The following is a 26393-nucleotide window of genomic DNA, read 5'->3' on the forward strand; positions in this document are numbered from 1 at the left end:
AGATCACCGCGTGGTCTGAATTTGTGCACGAGCAGACGAAAAAACAGCACATTTTTCATCGTGCGGCGCCGCCGTTCCACTGTACCGAACGTGGCCCTGTTGGGCTCGTTTGAAAAAGCGCTCTCTAGGCTTCAATTTCCTGCCACTGCTGCTTGCATGCCCTCAGTGGCCACCAAGAAAAAGCACCACAAACAAAGAGAAAAATGCGGGGTCTGATTCGCTGCTGAGCGCACGTGACTGAATCGAGCCACCCGATTGGTGGATTCCGCCACGCATCGTCTGCTCGAGCCAGCATTGGAAGTGTCGAAGACGCCATTTTGTCGACAGTCAAGACCGATCAGCTACGATGCCTGAGTAAATTTCGTTCGCGCCACAAATTCGGAAAAAATAAGAAGTCCGTGTGCGGTGAAAACTTCTGAAAATGTCCTGCATCACCCAAATGCTGTGAGAACGTGCAGGAGCCAGCGGCAAGTGAAGTCCCCGCAGACGAAATAGGCCTAGCGAGCTCGGCGACGTCTACGCACAGCGGCCGCGTCCACTGCGACACAACGATGCTGCATCCTTCGGACTTGCTTGAAAATAAGCGAAAAGCGGAGGAAATTCTGCAGGAGCTGGAATCAACTGCAGCGACGAAGAAAAGGCTTGATTTCATCGGAAACTGTGACGACCGTCCCCTTGACGGTACAGGCGGTCACCGTGCGAACGATAGTGCTTTCACTATAGTGAGTTTAGACTCCTTCAACAAACTGTTGCATGCCGTGAAGTGTAGAGTGTGTGGCGGGGATGTGCAGGTTTCTAAATGAAATCGCGAATACGGTTTAGCGGTGAAATTGTCCCTCGTGTGTGTGAATTGCGGAGACACTGCGTCGGCATGGAGCTCGCCGCGCGCGCAAGGCAGCCAAAAAATAAATCTGTTTGTTGTAAATATTCTTGCTGCACGCGCGATGCAAAGTACTGGAAATAGGCAAACCGCGCTAATTGATGTGTTTGCTGCGATGAATATATAGCATCGTGGCCTGCACACGAAAATGTGGCAGAGCTATGTGAAGAGTAAGCTGACGCCCGCAGCAACATGCGCAGCCGAAGAAGTGTTGAAAGACAGTGCCAAATCTGTTCGGCAGCTCTACTGCGAGCTGAACCTTGACAACCCCGGGACCATTTCCGTCTCTTTCGATGGTTCGTGGATGATCCGGGGTCATTCATCCTGCAGTGGTGTCTGTGCAGTAATTGAACTCTTTAGCGGGCTCGTCCTGGATTACGTTGCGTTTAGTAATTTCTGTGCCGGGTGCGAGCGCGGCCCTAATGACGATGACCCGTCCTATCAAGCATGGAGCGACACCCACTTATGTAAAAAAAAACACGGACAAAAAGTCTGGTGAAATGGAAGTACAGGCTGGGCTTGTGTTGTTCGAAAGGTCATTGGAGGCACAGCGCACGAATGACGGGACATAGAAAGAGATAAACACAGCGCTGACTTACGACTGAAAGGCTTTATCGCTCGCACGCAATAAATAGGCAAAAAGGAGCACAATCAACAGAAGAACAGCATCGGTAATGATTGTCAAAAAAACACTATAACAAAAGCGCACAATCGCAACCTACTCAAGCGAACTTAACTGTTAAGATAGTCAATTTCTTTTTGTGTTAGCGTGACGGAAGGTTTGCTGACGCAGTTTTCAAGTCCCCGGTGAATTAAAAGAGCTTCCACGATTTCCCGCGTACATTGGTTCTTATGTTTATACAGTATTCTAGTACGGCCGAAAAAAGGAGTGCATTTATAGGTAAGCCAATGTATAACCAAATTGCTTTTGGGGGGTGGTTTTAGGGAGCGTTTATACTCACTTAGGCGATCATTGAGGCAGCGCCCTGTTTGGCCAATATAAAATCGCCCACAGGATAGCTCTATCTTCTGACAACATTTTTACGGCACTGCACATCGGGTGATTCGTGATTTTTTCCGCATTTGGCAGGTGGAGGGCATTCACGGTTTACGGTTTTACACAAGCGCTGCAGTTTGTTTGGGGCAGAAAAGATGACTCTGACACCGGCTTTTCCTGCAATTCTTTTCAGGTTATGTGGTACCTTGTGCACATAAGGTATCACCACAAAGTTCAGGTTTTTTGCTGCAAGCGAACTCGTTGTTTTTGTTCTGAATTCGGCAAGAATTTTCTCCGCTACAGCACGCAGGATGTGGTCTGGAAAGCCGGCCTCTTTCAGCCTTATGATCTGGCTTCTGAAGCCAGATTGCATTTGATGGGAACGTGATCTGGAAATGGCATTTTTGAGGGCGGCTGTTGCGATGCCTCGTTTTACTATTTTTGAATGAGAGGATGAGTATGATAGAAGCCCTTTTTGTGCTCGGGGTGAGTAGCGCCAGCATACCCCTTCGTCGCACATCATTATCTGTAGGTCCAGAAGGCGAATGCCGTCATGATCCGGAACTTCCATCGTTAGTTGAAATGGTTTTAGATTAGACCTGAACAATGTGAGGATGTCACTGGCTTGATCTGCAACACTGTGGCCACTCCTTAATCTAAAAATCACCAGAAAGTCATCAACGTAACGGAACACACGTACCACCGAAGATCCAAGTAAGGCTCTTTGCAAATTTTGGTCCAAGGAAGCTAGTAGACAGTCACTGAGGAACGGAGCGAGGCCCGAGCCTATACAGACGCCCTCCTTCTGGATAAAGTAGCTGCCGTTGAAAGACACGACCGTCGAGCGCAGATATAGATCTAGTAGATCAAGGAGGCTGGCAATGTCAATTCCGCAGTGGTTTTGGAATTTGGTGGCACCGTACAGGTCAATCGCTTGACTCACGGCAATGTGCATGGCATCTTGAGGGAAGGAATAGAACATGTCCTTGATGTCAACAGACAAGGCGCTGACATTTTTCAAATGCTTCTCCTGGAAAAATTCAGACACAGTTGCTGGGCGGCGGCACAAGGAAAGGGTCATTGATAGTTGGTTCTGAAAAATAGTTTTGAAGGTATGATCTGAGGGCAAGTTGCCAGGTGCCCTTTTCGGTTGCAATGACCCGGAAAGGACAATCCTTCTTGTGGATTTTGGCTGAGAAGAAGCATTGCAAGCTCGAGCCGGTGCTTTTGTTTACATTGGAATCCAGCTTGTCCAAGCCAAGCCTTTCACATCTGAGCAGTGCTTTCTTTTCTTCCTTATTCGGGCGGAATTTCTTCGCAAGATGAGAATTTTCACTTATACCATCTTGAGCTTTCTTGTGGCAAACAGCCGACAGGAGGACGGCAAAACCACATTCTTTGTCGGCCAGGACTAGCTTGAGATCTCCATTTTTGAGAGAACTGGTCAGCTTGTGTAGATCCAAATGGTTTTTGTTTACCTTTGTGGCGGGAAAGGATTCCACTGAGTCTAGGATGCACCGAACGGCGTCTGTCTCGTCCTTTGCTCTTCCCGCTGTCTTTCTTGCCATGGCAAGTAGCTCCGGTTTACTTAGTGAGGGTGCTGAGCAGAACTTCGGTCCTTTTTGCAGTATTTTAAGATCATCTGCGTGGATGTTCGGGTTTCCCACGAGGTGAATGGTCTGTTCCGTTCGACCGGTTCTTGAATAAACTGAATAAATGAATAAACTAGTGACATGGGCAGTTCAGAATAGTTTCCAGTTTTCCGCACAGAAAACAGTAGCCATCCTTTTCTCACTGAAACGAGGCATACAAGCCGACCCATTCATACACCTAAATGGAACACAGGTACCCGTCAAAAATGAGCACAAATTTCTAGGCATAACCTTTGACAAAAAACTCACTTTCCTGCCTCATATAAACGCACTGAAAAAGAACTCCTCCGGATCCATAAATATACTATAAAGTACTGTCACGTAAACATTGGGGAGCTGACAGGACATGTCTTTTACAAATTTATCGCTTCGTGGTACGCTCTACCTTAGATTACGGATGTATAGTTTACGGGTCAGCGAGACCTTCGTACCTGAAACGACTGGATCTAATATATATATAATTTAAGTTTGAGTCTTTCCTTCGGTGCTTGCAGGACGTCGTCCATAGAGAGTCTTTGTGTAGAAATCAACAAACCGTCCCTTGCAGACGGAAGAACCATGCCCACATGCTCATACATTTTAACAATCCGTTCGCTGCCCAAACACCTACCTATAGTCACAAAGTGCCCTTCTAGAACACTGTTTAACAACAAGCCGCTAGCTATCAGGCCACTCCTCCTGCGTTTTGAAGAGATTTGCCAAAACCGCGGCGTACTAGATACATTACCTGACATTGCTCAAGAGACGAGATCCACTGCCTCCATGGTACAATTTTCCTACAGTCTGTGATCTCTCTTTTGCACAGTTGCATAAAGAACAAACTCCACAACAACATATAGTACAAGAATTCTTTGCACTCGAAGAAAAGTACAGTAGTATTACGTACGCACTTTTATGGTTCCAAAACAGTCAGACTTCCACAGTGTGGTCCATCTTCACTGCTGAATGTTACGCAGTCTGTGTGGGCGTGGAAAAAATAGTCAACGAGAACCTCACCAACAGTATTATTTACACAGACTCCTTAAGGGGGGATGTGGGGATCGGAACAAACTTTTTCATTTTTTAACTTAGAGTGATGAAATTTGGCAGACAGGTTTGAAATAGCATCAAACAGACAGCTACAAAGTTTCACAATAATATCTTCAGTAGTTTTTATTTTATCATTATTTATATATTGCTCACATGTTGCTTGCTCGTGGAAAGCCTAGCGTGACAGCAAAATGGGTTATGGGTCTGTAAATGTTTTTAATAGTTACTAGGAAGTATAGTCTAAGTCAAGATTCTCTTGATTTCTTTTTAAATTTCTCTGCTCTTCTTCTAAACAACATAGTATGCACCTTCTCTTTATGTTTAGAATGTATCATGCTCCAATTATTGTGTAATAAAAAATGGTGAGCCTAAATGGTAAATCTGACACTGTCTTGACATAAGGCACACTTCAGCAATTGCAACAAAACAAACAGGATTAAAATCCGTGCTCCCATTGCCGTGCTATGCTTTCCACGAGTGAGGTGATAAGCCCAAAACAAACTTTTGAGAAAACAAGCCTCAAAGTTCCATACTGGCACACACTGTCTAGAATGCTCCTGCATTGTAAAATTTGGTGTCCTTGGCAGCAGGTTAGTTCTTAGCCCTCTTAGCAACTTGAACAAGCATAAACTCCTCTTCTGGAGGTGCGGGAATGGCATTTTCCTGTGAGCCAGTCAGCCCGAGCTTGCGCTCCATTGCTGAAACCGCGCGAAGCGATTTGCGAACTCTCGACGCTTGCAGTTCTGCAGTTTCCGCGAACACAAATCGTGTTTTCAGGTGAGCTTGAATAGTGTGACGTTCACTGGGTGAACAGTCAACACTGCGATGAGCGGCAAGGACGGCCGCCGGTGCATGCGCGGCAGCGAGCGTGCGCCCGCGTTGCAACTCCGTCGAAGCGCCGGAACTCGTCAATGGCACGGGACTGCCTTCACTGGCGGTTGTTGGCTGCGGAGACATCTCGGCGTTGAACGACTCACCGTGGAAGCGCGTCTCTGATGCTCTGCAGGCTGCAAGCCCACTCCGTGATCTGTGCTGGACGAACTTGCGACGGGACGCTCGCGTACGGCGAGACTCACTGGAATGTCGATCGTCACCGGTGAAGTAACACTGCGCCCGCGCTTCAACGGCGAAAGATCATGGTTCGTCTCACTATCGCTGGCTGGTGCTCGACTTGGCGCAAGATCCCACAGCACGTTGGGCGAGAGATCGCACAGCACGTTGGGCGCGTACTCCGCAGATTCTGAACTGACGCTCGGCTCGGCCGAACCACCTGCTGACATCGCCGCTTCTTCCATGCTGTGACGGGCTTGCGTTTCCGCTTCACGTAGGCATGCTTCGTCCGGTACTTCTTTTCGAACGTGCGCGGATCCATTGCACGTGGTCGAAGTCCTCGAAACACAAGAGAAGGAAAGGCCAGAAAGGCTTCCCAGCAACGGACAAAAGCAGACGCTCCTTGCCTCAGCCACCATTATGCCGCGGCGTCGGCCAATGAGGAGACGCCTTACAACACGCCGCGGCGCAGAGCCAATCGGGGCGCGGCAGCCATTGGCTGCTCCGTGCTCCCACCCTCCGGTTTTTATTTTTTTGTGCGCTTGCTGGCTGGCAGGGGAGGAAGGGAAGGGCTGGGACAAAGAGCCGAAGAGTCGGGCTTTCCAATGATACCAAAATGGTGGCGCTCCGTGGCGGGAAATTCGAGCGGTCGCGCCTTGAACTTCGCGGCTTTTTCGCGATTTCGGTCGAATGTGTGGACACCGGCACCGACAAATATATTTATTTTTAGTGCTTAGAGTTTGTTTTTCGGTGAAATATTTCAGTACAAGATAGAAATGATGCTGTAGTTTCTGAAAAGTGTACTTTTCAAAAATCGATTTTTTTCGCGAAAATCGCGATCTGATCCCCGCTTCCCCCCTTAAGTGTGCTTACAGCTCTGCACCCTAGAAATGCAATCACTCCTATACTTGGTGACATCATACACAAGGTAATAACAGCCACAGCTCGAGGACAAAATATAAAATTCTGCTGGGTTCCGAGTCATGTCTGAATAAAAGGCAACGAGAGGGCAGATTTCTGCGCAGCTAAAGCTCGTGGCAAGGAAATAAAGTAAATATACCTTTTAAGGATTGCATGAACTTAGTACAGCGTAAATTAAGAGAGAAATGGCATCTTATTATCTTGTGTTAAACTGCAAAGACTAAGAAAAAAAAACTTTATTCAATTTTATGACGAATACATTCTGTTTCATCCAAGAATGCTTTTAGAAGACAATGCAATCGTTGGCAAGTCTTGTGTTTTTAGCTTTTTAAGAGAATCAGGATTTTTCGAAAAACTAAATTTTGACCAACTGCTTTGCTGGTCTTTTGTAGTAGACCTCAGCCACTTTCTCATTCCTGAGAAGAATGCTGAGGTTTTTATTTGATAGGTTGGGAGCCTCAGGATCCTTGCCCAGCCAAGGATAGCCACTGAGGCTACCTGACCTTCTTTAAGGGGGGACACTGGTCTTTGGAACCAAAAAATGACCCAAAAATCAATTTTTTAAAAATGACATTTTTGGAGCTTTTAGCTATTATTCTTAAACTCTACCAGTTTTCTCCTCCAGGAAATTGGTATTTTGACCATAATATTAAATTTAGATCACTGTGTGGGCTCAATTTGTGCAGGAGCAGGTGATTTGGACACCTGGCTGTCTTAGTACGTCAATATCTCAACGTCTAGGACAGGTAGACATGTCATATTGTATGCTAAGGGAATCTGAAGGCACAATGTATGCAATGATCGAAGCACAATTCTTCAATCACGCTTCAAGAATTAATAATTTTGTAAAGTTAACTGATGCGTGATATCCACACTTTGACCGCTGTTATTCTAAGTGCTGTAAAATTACTAATGAGGGTAAAATGGAAAAACTGCTTTGATTATTGCACTCTTTACTCACCATATTATGTAGCCGTGGGTTAAAAATTGCTTACTATTGAGCCATTTTTTTGTACCGAGGTACTGATAAATGACTAATTAAAATTAGCTGTCTTGGGAAGTAGTGAATTAAGAAAGCAATTTCATATTTGAAAACAGTATAAAAAACTGAGCAAGGTGATACAGTTTCGTTAGGATTGGACTAAATATAAGTAAAATAGGTCTAAGACCAGTGTCCCCTCTTAAGGCTTTTACATTTAACCATTTCCAAATTCCTTCTCCTCTGTTATTTTAGTACAATATTTTAGGCCATCTGCACCATCAACAATACCTTAGAAACCCATCTAAGGGCCGCACTCGTGTATGGGTCGCGCCCTGTTTTCCAGAAGAAAATATTCCTGTAAGGGCCGCACCCAAACTTTCCTTAGGACCCACGCGGGAATGGCCTTTGAAATGCCTCTGCGATTAGCTCTGGCTGCAAGCAACTGCGTGCTTGATCGCGGACGCGACGCATGTGCACAGGAGCTTCCAGGTGCCGCCCATGGATGGCACGCCAGAGGCTGCGGCTCATGACCATCATCAACTTTTTCTTCCGCCGCCAGCTCCCGCTATCCATATCGTCATCAGTATCACCAGCTCCAGCATTTTGTTATGGCTTTCAAAGGCACGACAGTTGTGGTCCATCGTAGTTGTGGCTTTCGTGTGCTGCCACTGAGCGTTGCAGTTTTAGCACGATGGGCAGGCACCTTAATTGCTACATGGCTGGGAGCGCGCGGCAGGCTGGAAGTTCGACATGGCCGAGAAGTGCGTCTGACGATGGTGCAACCAAAAGAATGCATTGAGGAACACAAGCTGCAAAAAGCGCGCTTTCAGAGGCAAGCCGTGCAAGTTTCCCGAAATGGAAGAAGAGCTGCCCTGCTAAGTGATGGAAGCACGGAATTACGGCTACGCGTTGACAACGGACGTGCTGCGCGACTTCTTGCGGGATGAGCGCGCACCTGAGCACAGCACCAGCTCGGAGTCTGAAGACACGAGTGGCGATAGAATATGAATAAAGGCCGCTGACTGCCTGATTGGTGTGTTTCTGCTTAATTTTTTTTTTTCGCAAACCGCGTGTATGGGCCGCACTCCGATAATTGGCCCTCAAATCTGGAAAAAAAAGTGCGGCCCTTACATGCATTTATACGATATTTCACATTTCTAAACATTTTACAGGAAACTTTTTCTATGCCCTGATCTTAACGCATGATGGCCTTAGCTTAGCTGCCTGTGTTCCATAAAACCCAACACAACACACTCGACCGGTTCTTGAGCATGCTTCAATAGTAGGTGCCCTCATTATGCCAAAGGCATTGCTAAACTAGAATGCATCCAGCACCTTTCTGCCACATTTCTTCTATCTGGTTACCAATCCACTTCACCAGTCAGTATTATGCTAAGACAGCTTAAGATGGAACCCCTTCATATATGCTGTCAAGTTGCTAGGCTACAATTCTTTCACTTGCCTTATCACAACAAATCTGCTTTGTCACATGATACTTTTAACGTCTTTGTTGCACTCTGTAGGTCAGTAGACCCTACCACTCTGAGGTAATACAACCATATTTTGCCAGGACCAAACTTTATCAAAAATATTACTTCCCCCTAACAACACCTGCATCAGTTACCTTGAGATGAAAGTCTTTCAGTTATTACTGTAGCACTTGTAACCTTCTCCTGGGTGGGCAGTACTGCCGTCTGCAGTATTTGTAAATATAGGAAAATCTCTGTGATGCGAGCACGGTTGATACAAATCTTGCAATGATACGAAAAAATTCCCCGGCCGGAGTGCATTGCGCATAATGTGCGGAATTTCATATGTTCCAAACACTCTCCCACGCCACTACGGATGATACGAGCCGCGACCGCACTCTTGAGCACTAAGCCCATACATCACAGACATCACGATCGCTAATCTTGCGTCATGCACTGCAAGCAGTGAGCGGCAGTGCGCGACCTGCACATCACTGACATCGCGATCGCTAACCGTGCAGCACGCACTGAACAGTGCGTGGCGGTGCATACCGCACTATTAGCGATGCAAGGAGCATCGCGGACGTCGTGATCGCCAGTCACACACGCACCGAGAGGAGAGAGCTGTGGCCGCATGGCCGTGAATAAATCCCGTCGGCCCTACACAGATCTCTGTGCGTGCATTTTCTGTTCTGCATAAGAATTTTTTCCATTAGGATGGTACAAAATTTCGGATGACACGAATTTTTTCGCGGCCCCATGAGATTTGTTTCACCGAGCTTCTACTGTAAATAAAAACAACTCATATGAAGGGAATATGGAAAAGCAACATTACTGTAAAAGGTGCTTTGCCAGCATTAGCTTCAATAATGATGCTTTGGAGTGTTGATCTGAGCTGCTTTCTTGAAGTTGGCGATCACATTTTCACTCGGCTGGTTGGATAAGACGAGAAATGGAACATCAGTTGCTATTATTTATGATTTTAAAAAAATAGTCACGATTGCAAAATTTCTGAAGGGGGAAGACTGCTTCTGGGAAAAAATTTATTTCTCCACCGAACTTAATGAAATTGCATACCCTTCACCAGCTCCTCATGCTGATTTCAAAAATGTGATTACTTTTTTGATAGGCTAATTAGTTATCAAGATGTAATTAATTAGCCCTCATTGTTCAACAAAACAATAGAGAGAAAACTAAAGCATAAACGCAATGTTGGAGGCAGTTTTCTAATTTTACCATCATTAGTGATTTCACAGCGCAATGAAATTTATGCAACAAAACTCTGACTAACATGCAATTAAGAACTAGATCTTTAAAAAATTTCTGAGTCTTAATTGAAAATTGCTCTCAACTTTGCATGCTCAGATCACCTAGCTACATGCTAAAATAAGAATTATAGTTCTCTCAGCTATAGATGCTGAGATATGCCACTTAGAAAATTGCTTAGTCCAAAATTTGCATTCTGACAAAAAATGAGAAAAACTGCTGTTTATTGAAGTAAAATTCAAAGTTATCCATCCAGTGGCCTTGGGAAATTGCTAATAGCCTCACAGAATGTAGTAGGCTTGCCTGCTAGCATTAAAATTGCGGGCTTTCAGCGTGCGCGGCAAGTTTTCTGCCGACTTCTGCCGATTTCAAATTTAACAATCGTGAAGGTCGCGTCGTCGAGCGGTTCGGCATAGGTAGCCGCAGCGTCTTCGGTTTCACCCAAAAAAGCTGCCTTGCGCTCTATTGTGGTAGTCGATGCCATCTGCTGCAGTTTTCCATGCGCTTTCGTTGTAATTGCTTCGACCTCGGAAGGTTGCAGCACCAGGGGGTCTCACCGAACGCGACCGCTGTTCCAGGTTTCCGTGTTTTCCGCAGCCGCCTTTGCAGTTAGGCCTAACCCAGTCCCCACATCACAATGCGATTCGGGCGGGATGGTATATCTGCGATGCTTGTGGTTTCCGCGGAGCTTTGCTTAGCACTTTCCTGCCCGCGGGAAAAGTGGTGCTGTTTGGGTGGTGTCATTAAGGTATTTTTTTCAACAAAACTTGCTTGAGGAGGGAATTCTCTTCGCAATGGTATCAGTTTCAATCAACAGGTTTATTGAGTACGTGATGAAAAAAAAATTATCAGGAAAAAATTTGTATTCAGAAAGAGAAAACGCACAAAAGCATCAAAGTTTCTTCACTTAAACAAAACAAAAAAAAATTCAGGATATACGTTTTTTACAACAGGGACTGATGCAACACTGCAGCAAATTTCAGCTTTCCGTGTACAGTATTCGCTGAGGTAGGCAAGGACACAGTAGTCTACCGACTATCGTGCCACTGCACGAAACTGTTCCTTGTTGCCGTGAAACAGAGGTTTTCCACATATGTCTCACAGAAAACATTTGTCTTTTGTTCGACCGTTATTTCTCTATAGCACAATTTGCAGTTTCGGTATTTTTCCATTTTTGGGGCTTGTGCTGCAGCTCTTGAGGTTTGTCATCTCTTCCGGGGTGAGCTCTCCCCAAGATCCATCTTTTTTTCTGTAGGGCAGTTTCTTCAAAATATGCATCCACGCATACTTGTTCGTGTTCGTGCATATCTCACTGATGATTTCCGCAGTGAAAAATAGGAGGAAGAAATCGGCGGCTCTGAAGAAGCGCCATGCGGCACTCCGGCGCGCAATGCCGAGGTCGACGCCTGGCTGTCTTCTTGCCGAAAACACAACGCTCTGCGTTGCCAGCAGCAAACAATCCCGCCTGAAAGATGTTGACAGCCTGCAGATAAGAGTTGTGACCTTCAGAACACTCTGTTCTCTTCCGATCAGCGTGAAGGAAAAGCGGAACTTTTCGGGGGAGAAAGCGATACTTACCGGGGCATGGCTGTTGACGTTCCGGGTCGGTTTGACGCAGTTTCACTGGCCGTGCTGAAGTCTGATGAACCAAAGTCACCTTCTGAGTCATCACTGCTGCTGTTCTCGTATAAAATCGAGCTCTCAGATGCATCAATTTCCGTGGAAACATGCCGTTTCCGTGCAGCTGCGGCGCGCAACGTCGACGCCATGATGTAAACAACGAGCGGCAGTCATGTGAATCCGAAGGTGCTTTAAAAATAGTCGCGCAACGGAAAAAACAAAACTCAAAGCAAAACTGAAAGCAAGGTTCTTTTTTTACCCACTGGATGGCGCTAGCTGTCCAGGAGCGCTTCTAAAGTGGGAAAATAGGAATTTGAAACCATCGATAGCGGGCTATCGATGGGAATAGGCGCGGGCAGAAGAGTGTTAAAGCTATCAATGAGTGACCTTTTCTTTTTCTTTCTGAAATTTTTCCGAAGGCGCACCAATGACGATACTCAGACCAGGGTCGTTATTACGGATCGCTCTCAAAAACAGTCTCAATTTTGAGAGCGTGACGTCAAAATGGCGACACCGCGAGATGCCGAGAGCGGAATCAGCCAATTACCAGCAAGGTTGAGGTGACTTGTAGTGGGGCCCCGCCCCGGAAGCATTTAATTGCACGACAATGGACCGTACGCTAATGTTTTTCTGTAAAGATGCCATGAATAAAATGAGTAATGTTTTATTTTGCTAAGAAACTGTATTTGAATCTCGACAACACCAAGCAAAACAAGAAGTGTTCTCAGTTTTGCAAATAAGCTTGCTGTTCAGGCACTTCTGTTGCCGCGAAGGTGTGCTGTCTGTGGTAAAGCGTGAACATGTCAGTCTAAAAATAAACAAACGCAATGAAGAAAACAGATGATGTTTTATTTTGGTAATAAACTGTGTTGAAAACTTGACAACATGAAGGAAAATTAGAAGAGTTCTCAGTGTTGCAATTAAATTTGCTGTAAGGTAACTTCTCTTGCCATGAGGGCGCGCACTGGCAGTGGTATAGCGTGAACATGGCAGCCTGCAAGAAAACAGCCGATTCCATGGCTAGTTCGTGTTTTTTTGCGCGTCATCTAAAATAAAGGTACTTTGCGGATGTCTTAAGTGCGCAGAAAAGTCTGATTGAAAGCAGTGAATGCTACGGGTCAGCCGAGATCAACTTACAAGCAGCGTTCGGCTCGAAAATCGACAAAGACAACTTTAGTCTGTGTTCTTGGTCGGTGCCTACTATCGATGACTGAGTGACGAGTGGTTCTATTTATTTTTATTTAGAAAATACCAGAAAATCATGAATCATCACACAGAAGCAACTGCCGGCAGACGGAAACAGACAGGTGCAACTGCTGATAGCTTGCAATCTCGGTGCGGGAAATGAGAGCCGACACGATCTGCCTCGTAACCAAGTGATGCCGCCCACATCGGGCTAAGCATTTGATGTTCCGTTGGTGTTTTTGTAGATCCATTCGGTTGATGTTCAGTACTTGCGGTGACTTTTTTTTTTTTTTTTTCCTGTGCAAGATGCAGAAATTGTGATGTTTATGTTCCACTTAGTTTGTTTAGAGAGAAAGAAAGCGCTTGATTTGATAACTTTGCTCTTGTCACAGAGGGGGGAACGAGCTTGTTCCATTAACGTTATTTGCTGATATTCTAATACCGTATTTACTCGCGTAATCCTCGCACTTTTTTTCCCTGAAAATCAACGCGAAGTTTGGGGGTGCGATAATTATGCGGGGAAAATTTTCAAGCAAATGTTTCGGAGTGTTAAATGCAAAGATGAATGGGTGCAAGATCAGGATTGTCAGGTCCGCAATTGTAAATATAACGAAAACATTACTTTCAAGCGTAACTTACCTTCGTTATAAAAGTACAGGGTGAACGTAAGCTCAAGCTGCTAAAGCACTTTATTTGCCGCGCGCAACCTCCCCGTCACTACTCGCGTTGCGTACGTCCTGCAGGCAATTCTACTCTTCATCAGAGTTTGTGTCGACACTGGAATCGATGGTTTCTTCATCTTCCGATGCTTCTTCGTCATCCCACACCAGGTGGTCCTCGGTCGCATCCAGGGCATTCGAAATTCCTGTTTTCTTGAAGCTTCTGGCCACCATGTTTACATCAATCATCCCCCATGCCTCTGATACCCAGCTGCACAGCAGCTCCACGGACGGTCTTTTGATCTTGCCGCCCGGCGTCGGAGCATGTTCACCTTCGGCCATCCATTCTGCGTACAGCCTCCGGACGTTATCTTTAAATGGCTTGTTCAAAGATACGTCAAGAGGCTGTAGCATTGATGTGAGGCCGCCGGGTATAACAGCCAGGTCTGTGCGCAGTTCCTTGAACTTCGCCCGAACCGACTCTTGAAGATGGCCCCGAAAGCTATCAAGCACGAGGAGCGACGGAAAAAGAATCGCTCCCGGTCGCCGCCCCCACACAGTCTTCACCCAGTCCACCATAAGGTCCGCGGTCATCCACCCCTTTTCTTGGACGCGCACGTGTATACCAGGGGGGAGCTTTCCTTTCGGGAGGGTCTTCCGCTTGAAAGTGACGTACGGTGGGAGCTTCTGCCCGTCCGCCGCCACGCCTAGCATGACCGTGCACCTCTGTTTTTCGGCACCTGTAGTCCTGACGTGCACAGTCTGAGCGCCTGTCTGTTCGACTGTCCTGCTGCTGGGCATATCGAAATTCAGCGGAGTTCGGTCCGCGTTCCCTATCTGGGAGAGCAAGAAGTTTTTCTCCTGCCGGATCCTGATAACGAATCGATGGAAGTCCACTATTTTCTCTTCATAGGCTGCGGGCAGGCCCTGGCAATGCGTCGTTCGCCTCCTGAGCGAGAGTCCATTGCGCCGCATAAATCGTGTGGCCCACCCGTTACTAGCGCGGAAGTCTTGCACAGGGATGCCCTCCTTTCTTGCGATTACGAGCGCCTGGTTCCGTATGAAATCAATCGACACAGCACACCCATCCGCTCGTCGAGCCTTGATATATTCCAGTAAAGAGGATTCGACACCAGGAAATTTCCCAGTCTTCGGTCCACGGAAGGCTCGGCGCGTCTTACCAGTCGTCTTGAGTTCGTCGTGCTGCCGTCTCCAATACCGGACGCAAAACTCGTTGACGCCGAAGTGTCTGCTGGCGGCGCGGTTGCCATGTTCCAACGCATACTCAATAGCTTTTAGCTTAAAAGCAGCTGTGTAGCTTGCGTAGCGTCCCATGGCGAAGCGGCACAAAGAGCACGGTGCAACACGCAAACAATGCAAACGAGGCCTACGATACACCAGAGAGCTGGAGACACCTTCGCAAAATGGTGTAGCGGTGGTGAGTGGGTGAGCGGTAGCAGCGGTGGCAGCGGATGATAGCACAGTACCGCCGCCTAGTAGCACGCACTCCCAACCATGGCAGTTAGTTGTGGCCGCAGTCAATAGATGGCGATCGCTACAACAAGCAGACGGCTCGCGGCAGTAATTTTGGGGGTGCGATGATTATGCGGGGAAAAAAAAATTTCCCAATTTTTGATAGCCAGTGTGGGGGGTGCGAGCATTACGCGAGTGCGAGCATTATGCAAGTAAATACGGTATATCCGGGGTTAACCAGGCAAGTAGTTTGCTTGTATGGCTTGTGTAGATGCTAATTGCAACAGGACAGAAAGTTGAGCAAGTTTTTTACGTTCACTGGTACACAGCGATTGAATTCTCTACAGTGAATATGTAGAGGCAATGGTCAAGTTTGCATATGACCCAGGGCAGGGAGGTAGGTAGTACAGGGCAGTGATGTGTAATACGTTACTGTATTCTGCACAGCAAGCGGAGTGATGTTGGTATAGCTGGGTTTGGTGAGGGCAGTGTTTGAAGGGCTTTAAATACTTTACATAGCTTCTAACAACATACACTTCCTTTCAGCTCTGAAGAACACTTAGGTTTCTTTTCTTTTTTTTTAATTATGGTTCATCTTATCTGAGGCACCCTGTATACAGGCAGCTCCAGTAGGAAAGGGAACAACGAGTTGAAAATGACTAGGATATTAAATACCTAGACGAAAAGTAGCTTGAAAACAGTTACACTTGTCACACATATTATGCGATAGCATAAGAAGCTTGTCCGGCCATTTGGCATTATCACCGTCTCGTGTCATCATGGACAAGACTTCATAGCCTTGTGTTATCGCAAACCAAGCTAGGTGTCACTTATGGGGCAATAAGCGAGTGCTCAAAATTTCCCATAATGTAGCTGCCTGTATATTCTTAGAGCTGTAAATCATTTCCAGTAACGGTGTTGCATGTTTTGTTATTGTAGACTAACCTCTACTCACACACCATCTCCTTGGTGATGTTCACATATCTTTGTCTATCACTGAAGATGCACTAGTCATTCAGCAGTCATTGTAGCCACTGCACCTTACAATATTTATTATGCATTGTTGTACAGCGGTCTCCTTGCAGTAGGTACCGAGTTTGTTTGTCGCACAGCCACTGTGTAGTCTCATCGTCGAAGCATCGAAATAACTCGTCCCACGCATCAAAGTCGCCTTCATGCACCCTCCTACACCGTTGCTCGCACGGTAACCCGCGCATACGACGATGTAAACAGCCGCCATTTTTTGTCTCAAACGCTTTGAGACTACTTTTTCCAGTCCCAAAAAATCTTCTTAATCTGCATGCATAATTAGGTGAGCTACTTCAACACTTCTGGGCCGTTTATGACGTCAGCCAGTGACGCAAAAAATCAAAATGGCCACAGCTCACGGCCGACCAATAGGACAGGGGCAATTGAGACTGCTTTCGAGACTGTTTCGATTGAGAGCGATCCATAATTCTGCCCCAGATGGCTCCCGCTTGCGGCCCACCACTGACACGTCACGCAGACGACGGGAAGCGTGTCAACCAATCGGATGGCATGGTTCAGTCACGTGCACTCACCAGCGAATAGCAGTGCACGTTGCGACTTTCTTTTTCTTTTTTTTCTGCAGCCAGTAAGCGTAAAAGTGCAGCAATGGCACGAAATTGAACACGAAAAGCCGCTCTTTCGGCAATCACTGCCAGAGAATGACTGCTGCGTGTCGCGCAAAGAGAGCGATTTTCGCGTCAAAATCTGCCCAGAATGTGCACGGATCTGTTTTTTAATCGTATTAGTCGAAATATTGACTCTGGAGCTATGGAAATTCAGAGTAGTAGAAAAACAGCTGCGGATTTCAAAAATTCGATTTCTGAAAAATCGATTTTTTCGCCCCCAGAGAAGCCGTCTTTAAGCCATAGTTACTGGATTTGTGCTGTGCATTGGCCACGTGTGAACCTGTGGCAAGTATCAAATTTAATCATTCCTCACTACGGGAAAAAATGCAGTTTTGGAATAGTGGGCTTTTAAATAATTATGCAACCATAAATTTAAGCATTTCATTATTTGTTGTATTTGTTTTGTTTTTCGTTATTTGTGTTTTCATTTGTAGTATACTTGGTTGTAATATGTGTTGACAAGGCCAATTTTTGGACATCTCAAGGTCATAAAACTGCACCATCTCTCTTATCCCGCATGCAGTGATGAGGTGTTCCCCACACACTATTGCAACTTTTCGTTGGACTATCACATTGATAGACAGGCTTGACTGTAACATAGTATCCTAAGCTAAGTAACTTATGAAATCAGAATTAATGTTTATTACTTGTTAGGATGACATGAAAAAAATTGTTCTGGTCAACATAGCTACCACCAATAAGAAGCTGGTTTCATTGGTGTGCATTGTTTCATTTTTATTCAAACTTTGGTTATAGTTATGTTTCATTTGCTTTGTTTTTTAACCTGAACAGAGGTGTTGTCTTTCAGGAAGATAACTTGGAAGAGGGAGAGGCTGAAGATGATGGCGAAGTATCCGACGTCAGTGGTGTAAGTGCAAAATTTTTGTAAAGTCATAAAAAAGAGAGGAAAGGATGTATAACTCTACTCAATATTGATGATTCTGAATTGGATGTTGAGCAGTATTATTTTAGTTATTTTTAACTGGTGCAGTAATTTGTTTGAATCATTGACCAAACACTTAGGTGAACCTTTTCCAAGAGGAATCATTTAGTTTTCAGTTTCGGTTTCGTTGATTTGAAACATTTCTATGCCTCAGCACATGTGCGAGGGCCTAATTTGCAATTTTTGATTTTGTAACCTGCACTACAATATGTATATTTCAGGTTGATAGTATCAGCAAACAATAGAAATGGTCAGAAACACGTTTGTGTAGACAAACTTCAGTGGTTAGGGTTCACTGACTGAAGCGTGTCTGACTTGCAACTTAGGTGTCAGGGGTTCAATTCCCAACTAATTACCCAGTTTTCTGTTCAGCACAATTCATGTGCTTTACATACTTAGATGTCCTAATGACATTTGAGTCATGTTGCGACCTTCTAAGCACAAGTTTTCTGGTGTTTTCATTGCTTTTCAATTCTGCCACGCCACGTGTAGACATTTTTTCGAAAAATCTGGAACTTTTGCTCATGTCACTGCCGGATTTTCTACAGAACGGCAGCCTTACGCCGTCGGCTAAAACTTCATAGATAAGTAGAATATGAGCTGCTGATTTCAAAAATGCTGTTTCCGAGAAATAGATTTCTTTTGCGCTTTTTTAACCCTAGAGACCCCTGATCCTGCTTAGCGTTAATTCTGGCATATTAAGCTAGCAAGAGGTAACACATATACAATCTTAATTATGCTGATTGTTTTTAGAGGTGTGCATTGGAAGCCTTTTGTGCGTATTCATAGCATGAACAGATCAGCTTCTTTAATTCGTTAGCTTTGTTGCCTTAAAGGTACACTAAAGGGAAATATAAAACTAAGAAAACTAAGCAAGACAGATAGATTATTCTTCAGGAACATTACCGACATTTTTTCTGTGCGGAAAGGTGGCTACATTGCTGAGAAAATCGCAAGTGAAAGTCTCGAAACCATTCCATATTCAAACTGCCCGTGAAAAATGAGCGCAGTTATGTCATTTCTATGACATATTTGCAATGGAGTTCTCCGACCAATCAGAGGCACCACTTTCAAAGACCTAAAATGCGTCCAGAGACCGGAAAAATGCAGGCCTCCTGAGCCCCCCACCACTGTGCTCACCCCCCACTGAAAGGCAAAGGCTGAAAGGCTCTCCGTTGCATCACGTGTGGCTGCATCTGTTAGCACCTCGTGTGCGGTAGAAATAGCCTCTATAGGTGCGAAAGAAACTAGGTGGAGTTATCAAGTGCAGATGCCGACTGTAGAACAAACTGCTGATCGCTCTCATGCACATTTTACGGTGGTGATAACGCGAGCTTGTGGCCTTCGGTGCGTCGTGTGGTGTCGTAAACTGTGCCCATAAGCATCGAGCGCAGCAGTTTTTAATGTATTTCATCTGAGTGAAAAATTGCACACACATTGCTCATCAAACAGTGCACTGTGCTGTCGATTGTCGCGTGTTTGTTTACTACAGTGTAATCCACTTATAACAATACCAGATATTGCAATATATTCCTTATAAAATTAAATTTTTTAGATTTATTAATTCCCCAGTTGCCCCTTTGTAAAAATAAACCACATAAAACGATTCAGTCGTCAGCAAAATAACAGATACAACATAGAAGTCTGGTCACCCAGAAGGCGTTTACTATGAAAATTCACCGCGAAGTTTGGTAAAAAGTAAAATACTTTAAAGCAAATGAATTGAAAAGTCATGTAAATGCTGCAAATGGACCGGCGTGGCGAAATTGCGTTACATGCGGCCTTAACAAACAAACCAAGGGCTATCATCGTCACAATCGCTGGAGGGAGGATGGAAGAGCCTGCTTGGTTGCTGGTGAGCATTGCTTCCTTGCACAAACATAATTTTCGCGGTTTCCACCCATTTGTGCATTCGTGAACTAGGTACACAGTGTAGACCTTGAAAGCACGCCAAGATGCTGTGCGCCAATAACATTGCGACATGTTTATCTTTTGACGAGAGCTCTGGCGGCAGTGCCTCTGGGTACCCACTTGGCCTGGTACTCGGCTTCTTTAGGGTGCTATGCTTGGGAAATGGTTCTCTTACCCTACCTTGAGAAGGCGAAAACACCTTGTGCCATGGCGCTGTTTTGCCCCAGAAAATTCAATCATCTGGCGGGATGGCGCATTTGGCGAACTTGGCAGAGTGCCAAGATGCTTGTGTGTCCTTGAAAGGAGTGTTGATGGCATTTGCTATGTGCGTGGGGGAATTGGTGGGTAATGTGAGTGGTCCCTTTTTTTGCTGGTCCAGATATAACGATCGGATTTTCCGATTTCCTCAATATCGTTATAAGTGGATTTCACTGTACACAATAAGTATGATCGCAGACAACTTTTGTGGTTGACTCTGCTGTGGTCGTGATTTCTATGTTCGTGAATTACTTCTTGTCAGTTGTAAGTGGAAAAGAATCGGTACGTTTTGCCCAAGTGCAGTCTGCTCCCTGCCGGCTGTAGACAAGTGTCATGTTTGTAAAAGGTGGCGCTGCGGCCGGCAGGGACGCGGGTATAGGCAAAAACCCAGCATGTCACACTGCGCCAAGCGACACTGCCTTCGAAACCAATTCGCGTATGCAAATGTTTCAAAGCATGCTTGTCTCTTGTGGTTGAAACATTTTTATTGATGCCCAGAGAGTAGTTCTGCACTTTTACAACCTGTTCACCAGACAGAATTAGCAGGCAGAGCGCTTCATCAGGTGCTTCTCTGCTCCTAGTTGGCGGCAAGTAACAGCGCGGCTACAGCGGGCAAAAGCGAGGTGTGGGGAGAAACTAAGCCACAGTTCTCAACTTCTCAGCCGACACAGCATACCCAATTGCTAGCACAAGATAGGACAATGCGATATTTGCGCTATGTAAAGCAGCTTTTTCACATGATGAACCTGTGATGTACTTCCTAATTTCACTGCGCCACTTCTCTCTGGAGACCATAGAAATTACTGAACACTTAAGTCATACACCGCATTTACACGATTGTAAGTCAACCCCCCCCCCCCCCCCCCCCAACATCACATCTCTGAAAAAAAAAAACTTGGAGGTCGTTTACACTTGGCCTTTAATAATAGAACGCGATAGCTAGTACTATTCTGCGGTCTCCGCTTATCGCCGGCTGCTATCCACTGCTGCGCGCGGCCGTGCCTGTGGGCACATTCCAGAACGAAAGTGTATTAGTCACTGGACTACTCGCCTGCACTTGCGCCATCGTTCTCGCTAGCGCTACTGTCGTCACTGCTGTGGTCCCACAGCTAGTCGTTCTAGCACAGTCGGGCAGCGAAATCCCGCACTTCGCAAACAGCCACATCACAACATCGCATGGAACAGCTGAGATTTTTGCCTCGCTGCAGCTGCCACACCTGTATCACCTGTTGTGAACGTCGAACTTGCGGCCCGGCGCACAGTTAGTTTCTTTGGCGTAAAGAATGACAGCCATCTTGAATGTAGCCGTGAACGAGTGCTGTTCACTTATCGGACCCGGAGCGCAAATGACGAATGACGAATCACTACATTAAAAACTTGTGAAACACTGCCGGCAGTAGTCACATGCGTCAGAACCAGAGAGAAACTACGCGTGAGCGGCGTCGGCTCTTCCGTCGGTTACTGGCACTCCCCGACGTCGCTGTGGTTCCGGGTGGGGGTGCCTCTGCGATTGGAACAGCGGCCCTTTCATCAACTATCGATGCTCCCTTGAGCACCTAGTGTGTGGTTGAAAGTAAAAAGAACGAATACAAAGAGAATGCGTTATCCGGCTGCCACCGCTTATCAGCAGACGCAGTCTGTGGTCACGTGTGGGGAATGGGCTAGTGCTGGTTTGCTGCTTATCGGCAGCCACCATCGGCCGCATCGCGCGGGTTGGGGATGCGGTTCTGCGCTTTGACATAGCAGCTGCTCAAAACAGCACCAAGAGTGATGCGATGGAGCGGCGCAGCAAAAATGCAACCATGCTATAACATGCCTGATATCTCTTTGGTCTTGCCTTTATTTATGGTGCAATGCTTTGGTTTCGAATTTAAGTCGACCCCCCCCCCCCCTCACACACACACACACACTTCGGATTTTCAAATTTTGAAAAATAGCTCGACTTACAATCATGTAAATACGATAGCTACTTTAAATAAGGCAAATGCGATGTGAGAGCTGTGCAAGTGCATGTGTAGACTTTTTCCTCGAGTGCCAAACGAAGTTTATGCTTGCTCTGCTAATCTATAAATAAATCATTTTGCTTCTTATTTTAGGATTTAAATTCGTGTGTGCGCATTCTGCTTGATCACAGTGGCTTTTGCTGTGGTAATTGCTGTGTTCGCCTGATTTACTTACAATGGGAAAATTCAAGTAATCTGGGAAATACCACTGCATGACTTTGCAGAAATCCTAGCATTGTTGGACCAGTGTTGAAGGTCGCGAAAACGAAAATAGAGAAAAACTATGTGTCGTGCGTGCTACTACACGAGTCCTGTGCTGCTTCAACCGTTGTGCGCTTGCTTAGTGGTACGCTGTGAACATTGAAGGCGACTGTCAGCAGCTTTACATATGAAGTGCGGGTCTATCTACGAAGAAAAGCAAAATCTCTGCAAACCAATGGTCTCTTCCTTTGACAAACCAAGCAAAACCGAGCTAATGCTCAACAAACTTGGTTTAAGTGCTTTCAACCACTGCAAATTTGTGTCCTTTTGCGCGAAGTGATGCAAACTGTTGCAAACTGGTTCTGGTGCCGCTTCCTTAGCGTTAGAGCGAGGTGCTTACAACAATCCAACGAGCATTGTGACTATGCCCAGGGAGCCTTCAATGGAAGGGTCTAGCTGTTGGCAGGGAATGCACGCATAAACTTTAAGACATTATCAGTTTTTTGTACTGTTACTACTAATTTACCTGCATAATTCATCTATCTGCTACTGGTTTGCGATAGAGAGCGAGCACTCGAATGAAATTACTAAAATCTGGCTTTGCAGGCCGACGCCTCACGTACTACAGCTAAACCTGGATGTAGTTAACCTCCATATTGCGAATTCCTCAATATAACGAAGTTTAATTCCCCAGCACCACCCATATTGAAGCGCGTGTATTGGAGATCTCCATGTAACGAACTTGTTGTGGCTGTTGACCTTGATATAATGAACTCGATAAGCAGCCACCCGCTGGGTGGGTCAGTGGTTAGTGCGTTCTGCTACTGATCCGGAGTTCCCGGGTTCGAACCCGACTGCGGTGGCTACGTTTCAATGGAGGCGAAACGCTAAAGTGCCCGTGTGCTGTGCGATGTCAGTGCACGTTAAAGATCCCCAGGTGGTCGAAATTATTCCGGAGTCCTCCACTACGGCACCTCTTTCTTCCTTTCTTCTTTCACTCCCTCCTTTATCCCTTCCTTTACGATGTGGTTCAGGTGTCCACTGATATGTGAGACAGATACTGCTTCATTTCCTTTCCCCAAAAACCAATTTACTGTCTGTTAGCTTGTGCTGAGTTATGAAATTAGCAGTTTCATGACGATAAAACACGAAATCAACGTCAACGATCACGAGCGACCGCATTTGACACAGCGCATCATGCTGCAATGCCATCGGCTCATCACAGCTGCTTTCGCTTTTGGAACGTCATACCACGTGGCGTGGCACTACAAGAGTTCGTACTCAAAAGCAGTGAAAAATGATAGGGCATAGCAAAAGCAAAACTGCACAAGTAATCGCGCCCATTGCTGCAGCGTGGTTGCACGCGTGATACCGGCGGCGATAGCTCACGGCGTTGCGCATTGCTAAGCACGAAATATTGTGCAAAAGCACGGTTTTTTATAGATGAACACCACCTTCAAGTACCTCAAAGTGCAATTAAGGTGTCCGCTGTCCCAGTGAGCCAGTTATGCACCTTTCCTTTCCTCAAAATCAATGGAGTCTGAACCTTCCGCTGGTTTTCAGAAAAGGAAAGGTGCATTACTGCCTCAATTTGTAGATGGACGCCACTGCCTACTCACAGTGCAGTTGAGGTGCCCAGTGAGCAAGTGAGCCAGTTGCACGTGCTGCTCTGAGGCTTCACACAGACACCGCTGAAGCCCGGGGAGTGCGGCTAAAAGTGCTTTCGGCTTCCTAGCAAGCACAATAGCACCTGAATGCCATTAAAAGCTTGTGGTTTGGAACTTGCTACATACAATGGCCACACGAACGAAGCGTGAGTGCACAGAATATGAGGCCAAGTGTCAGCACACATTTTTGCGTCTAGCTGTTTTTCTCAGTCATTTACTTTACGCTGTTTTAATAATAAGACTGTTCACATTCTTGGCTATGCTCACTTCACTGTTTCCTCGTATTTCGACAGTAATTTCCCATTGACGGCAAAATAGCATTTCTCAAGAAAGTGCATAAACACGTCACCAGCCACAGCAGTACGAATGCTTGTGTGGCAGCACCACGTATACTTTGTTTTTAATTTTTCGGCTTGACAAAAATTTGTTCACAATAAAAATGACATTTGCTATCACATGATCTTAACCCATCAGTCTAGCCTGACTTATACACCTGTCAACAAAGGCAAGTTTAGCGACACTTTCATGAAGTGCACTTCCCTTGAACGAATGGCACTTTCAGCGCATGCTGTGACACGGCAAAAAGAAGTGTCATTTGGAAATGATGGCAGTGACGATGGATGTTGCAGCACCTTTGAGAAATTTTGTTTTTACATAAATACCTAGAAACTTCAATTTTATTGTGAATCTAATTCCTCGGAGTTAATTTTCAGTTTTATTTTCACATCTGAATAAATGTTAACTACAAAAAGCATCATGATACGAGACAAGTAATACCCCTGCTACATAAGCGTTTCAAATGCCTTCCAACCGAATGTCATTCAACTTGACTGCTTCCTTGTGCTGCTAGATGAACTTTTAACAGCATTCGGCTGAGATACATTCCAGTCAACGGAGCTCCGCGAAGCAATTAGATATTTTGGGATGCCTCCGAAACTCGAACGCAGCCCACACTACCTGCACTGACCAACAGCCGTCGCCCACAGCAACGCTAGACCGCTTCGGTTCTGTGGATGTTGATTTTCATATGTGTTGCTTGTTTTTTTTCTGCTTCTCTTTTAGCAAACATTTTGTGTACACGCTAATTGAGTGCTTGAAAATCATTGTACATCACTGAACATTTACCGCATAGGCGTGAAATTTCCCCAGGCATGCTCCGATGAGGATGACTGCACTCCAGCTTTCCTGTTTACATTGCTGTGTACAAACTGCTAGTGCTCGTTTGCATGACATAAAATGCAAGCTGCACTTCAGTTATTTTAAATAATAGCATTTTCGTACCGGTTGTGCCCTTGCTTGTTTACACAGTGCGAAAACTCTGTAGGAAACGCCGATGTGACCGCGAGCCTGGGAAACGCTTGGTAGCCGGGTTGCTGACATCATATAGGACTGGAGCTCCTCGCTAATCATCCCTGCTTTTTCCGATGAGAAAATACTTCATTTTGAATCAGTTTAGCCAGAAACATGTTCGGTGACCGTTTGCATTCATTGAAACAGCCTTATTTGTCATCCACAAGCGACGGCGACGACTGCTATTTGCTACCTAAGGCATTAGCGGCAGTCTGGGTCCCACTGGCGCTTCCCGTTCAGTGCATGCACTTCCTGTAATGTAAGCAACAGTCGATTTCAGGTATGTTGTAGCACTGCTTTATAGAATACACATTCACCTTGCCAAACCAAGTGGAGTGAGTTCGCCAAACTCACTACGGGGAAAATGCGTTCAGCAGGGAGTGTCACTAAGGCGCATTGTGTGACACTGCGCGAATGACGCTTTAGGCGAATGTCACTCGTTGGAATTGACACTAAATGTGCCTGTATGACTAGGGTATTAGTATTTCCCTTTAGTGTCCCTTTAAAACTGCCTTTGCACGTGATAGAACATGCATAATTAATTGGCCATGCCAATATAGTTGGTGCTTGGCGATTTCTGCTTGCTGATGCAACCATTTTAATTTTTTTTTTTTCCCACCTTTTTCCATCCCCTCCTTTTGCTTTTTCTTATTCCTCTTTTGCTCTTTGTGTTGTTTCCCTATCACACACTCAACTACCCATTTCCCTACTTTTTCCTGCTTTCGGAAAAAAAAATTAAATCCAAAATTTTTTTCACTTGGGCTCTAAATTCAAATTTTAATGCTCACCAACCTCCTGCACTTCCTACACTCCTCCTCGTGCCATGTATCGGCCCCTTCGCCTCTGTCTTGGCTGCTTCCTTGCCACCCCTACCCCCACAGACTGAGTTGTCAGTGCAGGATGATGACTTGGAAGAAGGGGAATTGCCTGAAGGCACTGGTGGAACTGGGGCTACACGTAAGGCTGCCCAGGTGCCCCGCCCCATCTGTCGTTTTTTCAACAAGGGCCAATGCACATGGGGTTCGTCATGTCGCTTCATCCACCCAGGCATCAATGACCGAGGCAACTACAACATGTTTGCCACTGTGCCCAAGCCACTGCACCATCACATGCCACCACCAATTGGGGGACCACCTGCAGTCATGGTAGGCTTTCTTTTCTACTTTCTTGCTCTTGGTGAGCCCACAGTAATGGGGCTTCCTAAAGGAGTTGTAAGCCTTTG

The 26393-nt window shown here is 45.8% G+C and overlaps 1 protein-coding gene across 10 annotated transcripts in view; it reads left to right on the forward strand.

The window, feature by feature from the left end:
- The window catches only part of LOC144114258 (uncharacterized), a 110378-nt gene that overhangs the window by 18703 nt on the left and 65282 nt on the right, over positions 1–26393 (forward strand). For all 10 annotated transcript variants that reach the window (XM_077647867.1, XM_077647874.1, XM_077647869.1 and 7 more), the window contains 2 exons: positions 17647–17706; positions 26053–26316. In XM_077647867.1, the coding sequence (XP_077503993.1) occupies positions 17647–17706; positions 26053–26316 (324 nt within the window). The remainder of the gene's footprint in view (positions 1–17646; positions 17707–26052; positions 26317–26393) is intronic.

The sequence above is a fragment of the Amblyomma americanum genome, chromosome 1 (assembly GCF_052857255.1).
Source record: "Amblyomma americanum isolate KBUSLIRL-KWMA chromosome 1, ASM5285725v1, whole genome shotgun sequence".
NCBI lineage: Eukaryota > Metazoa > Arthropoda > Arachnida > Ixodida > Ixodidae > Amblyomma > Amblyomma americanum.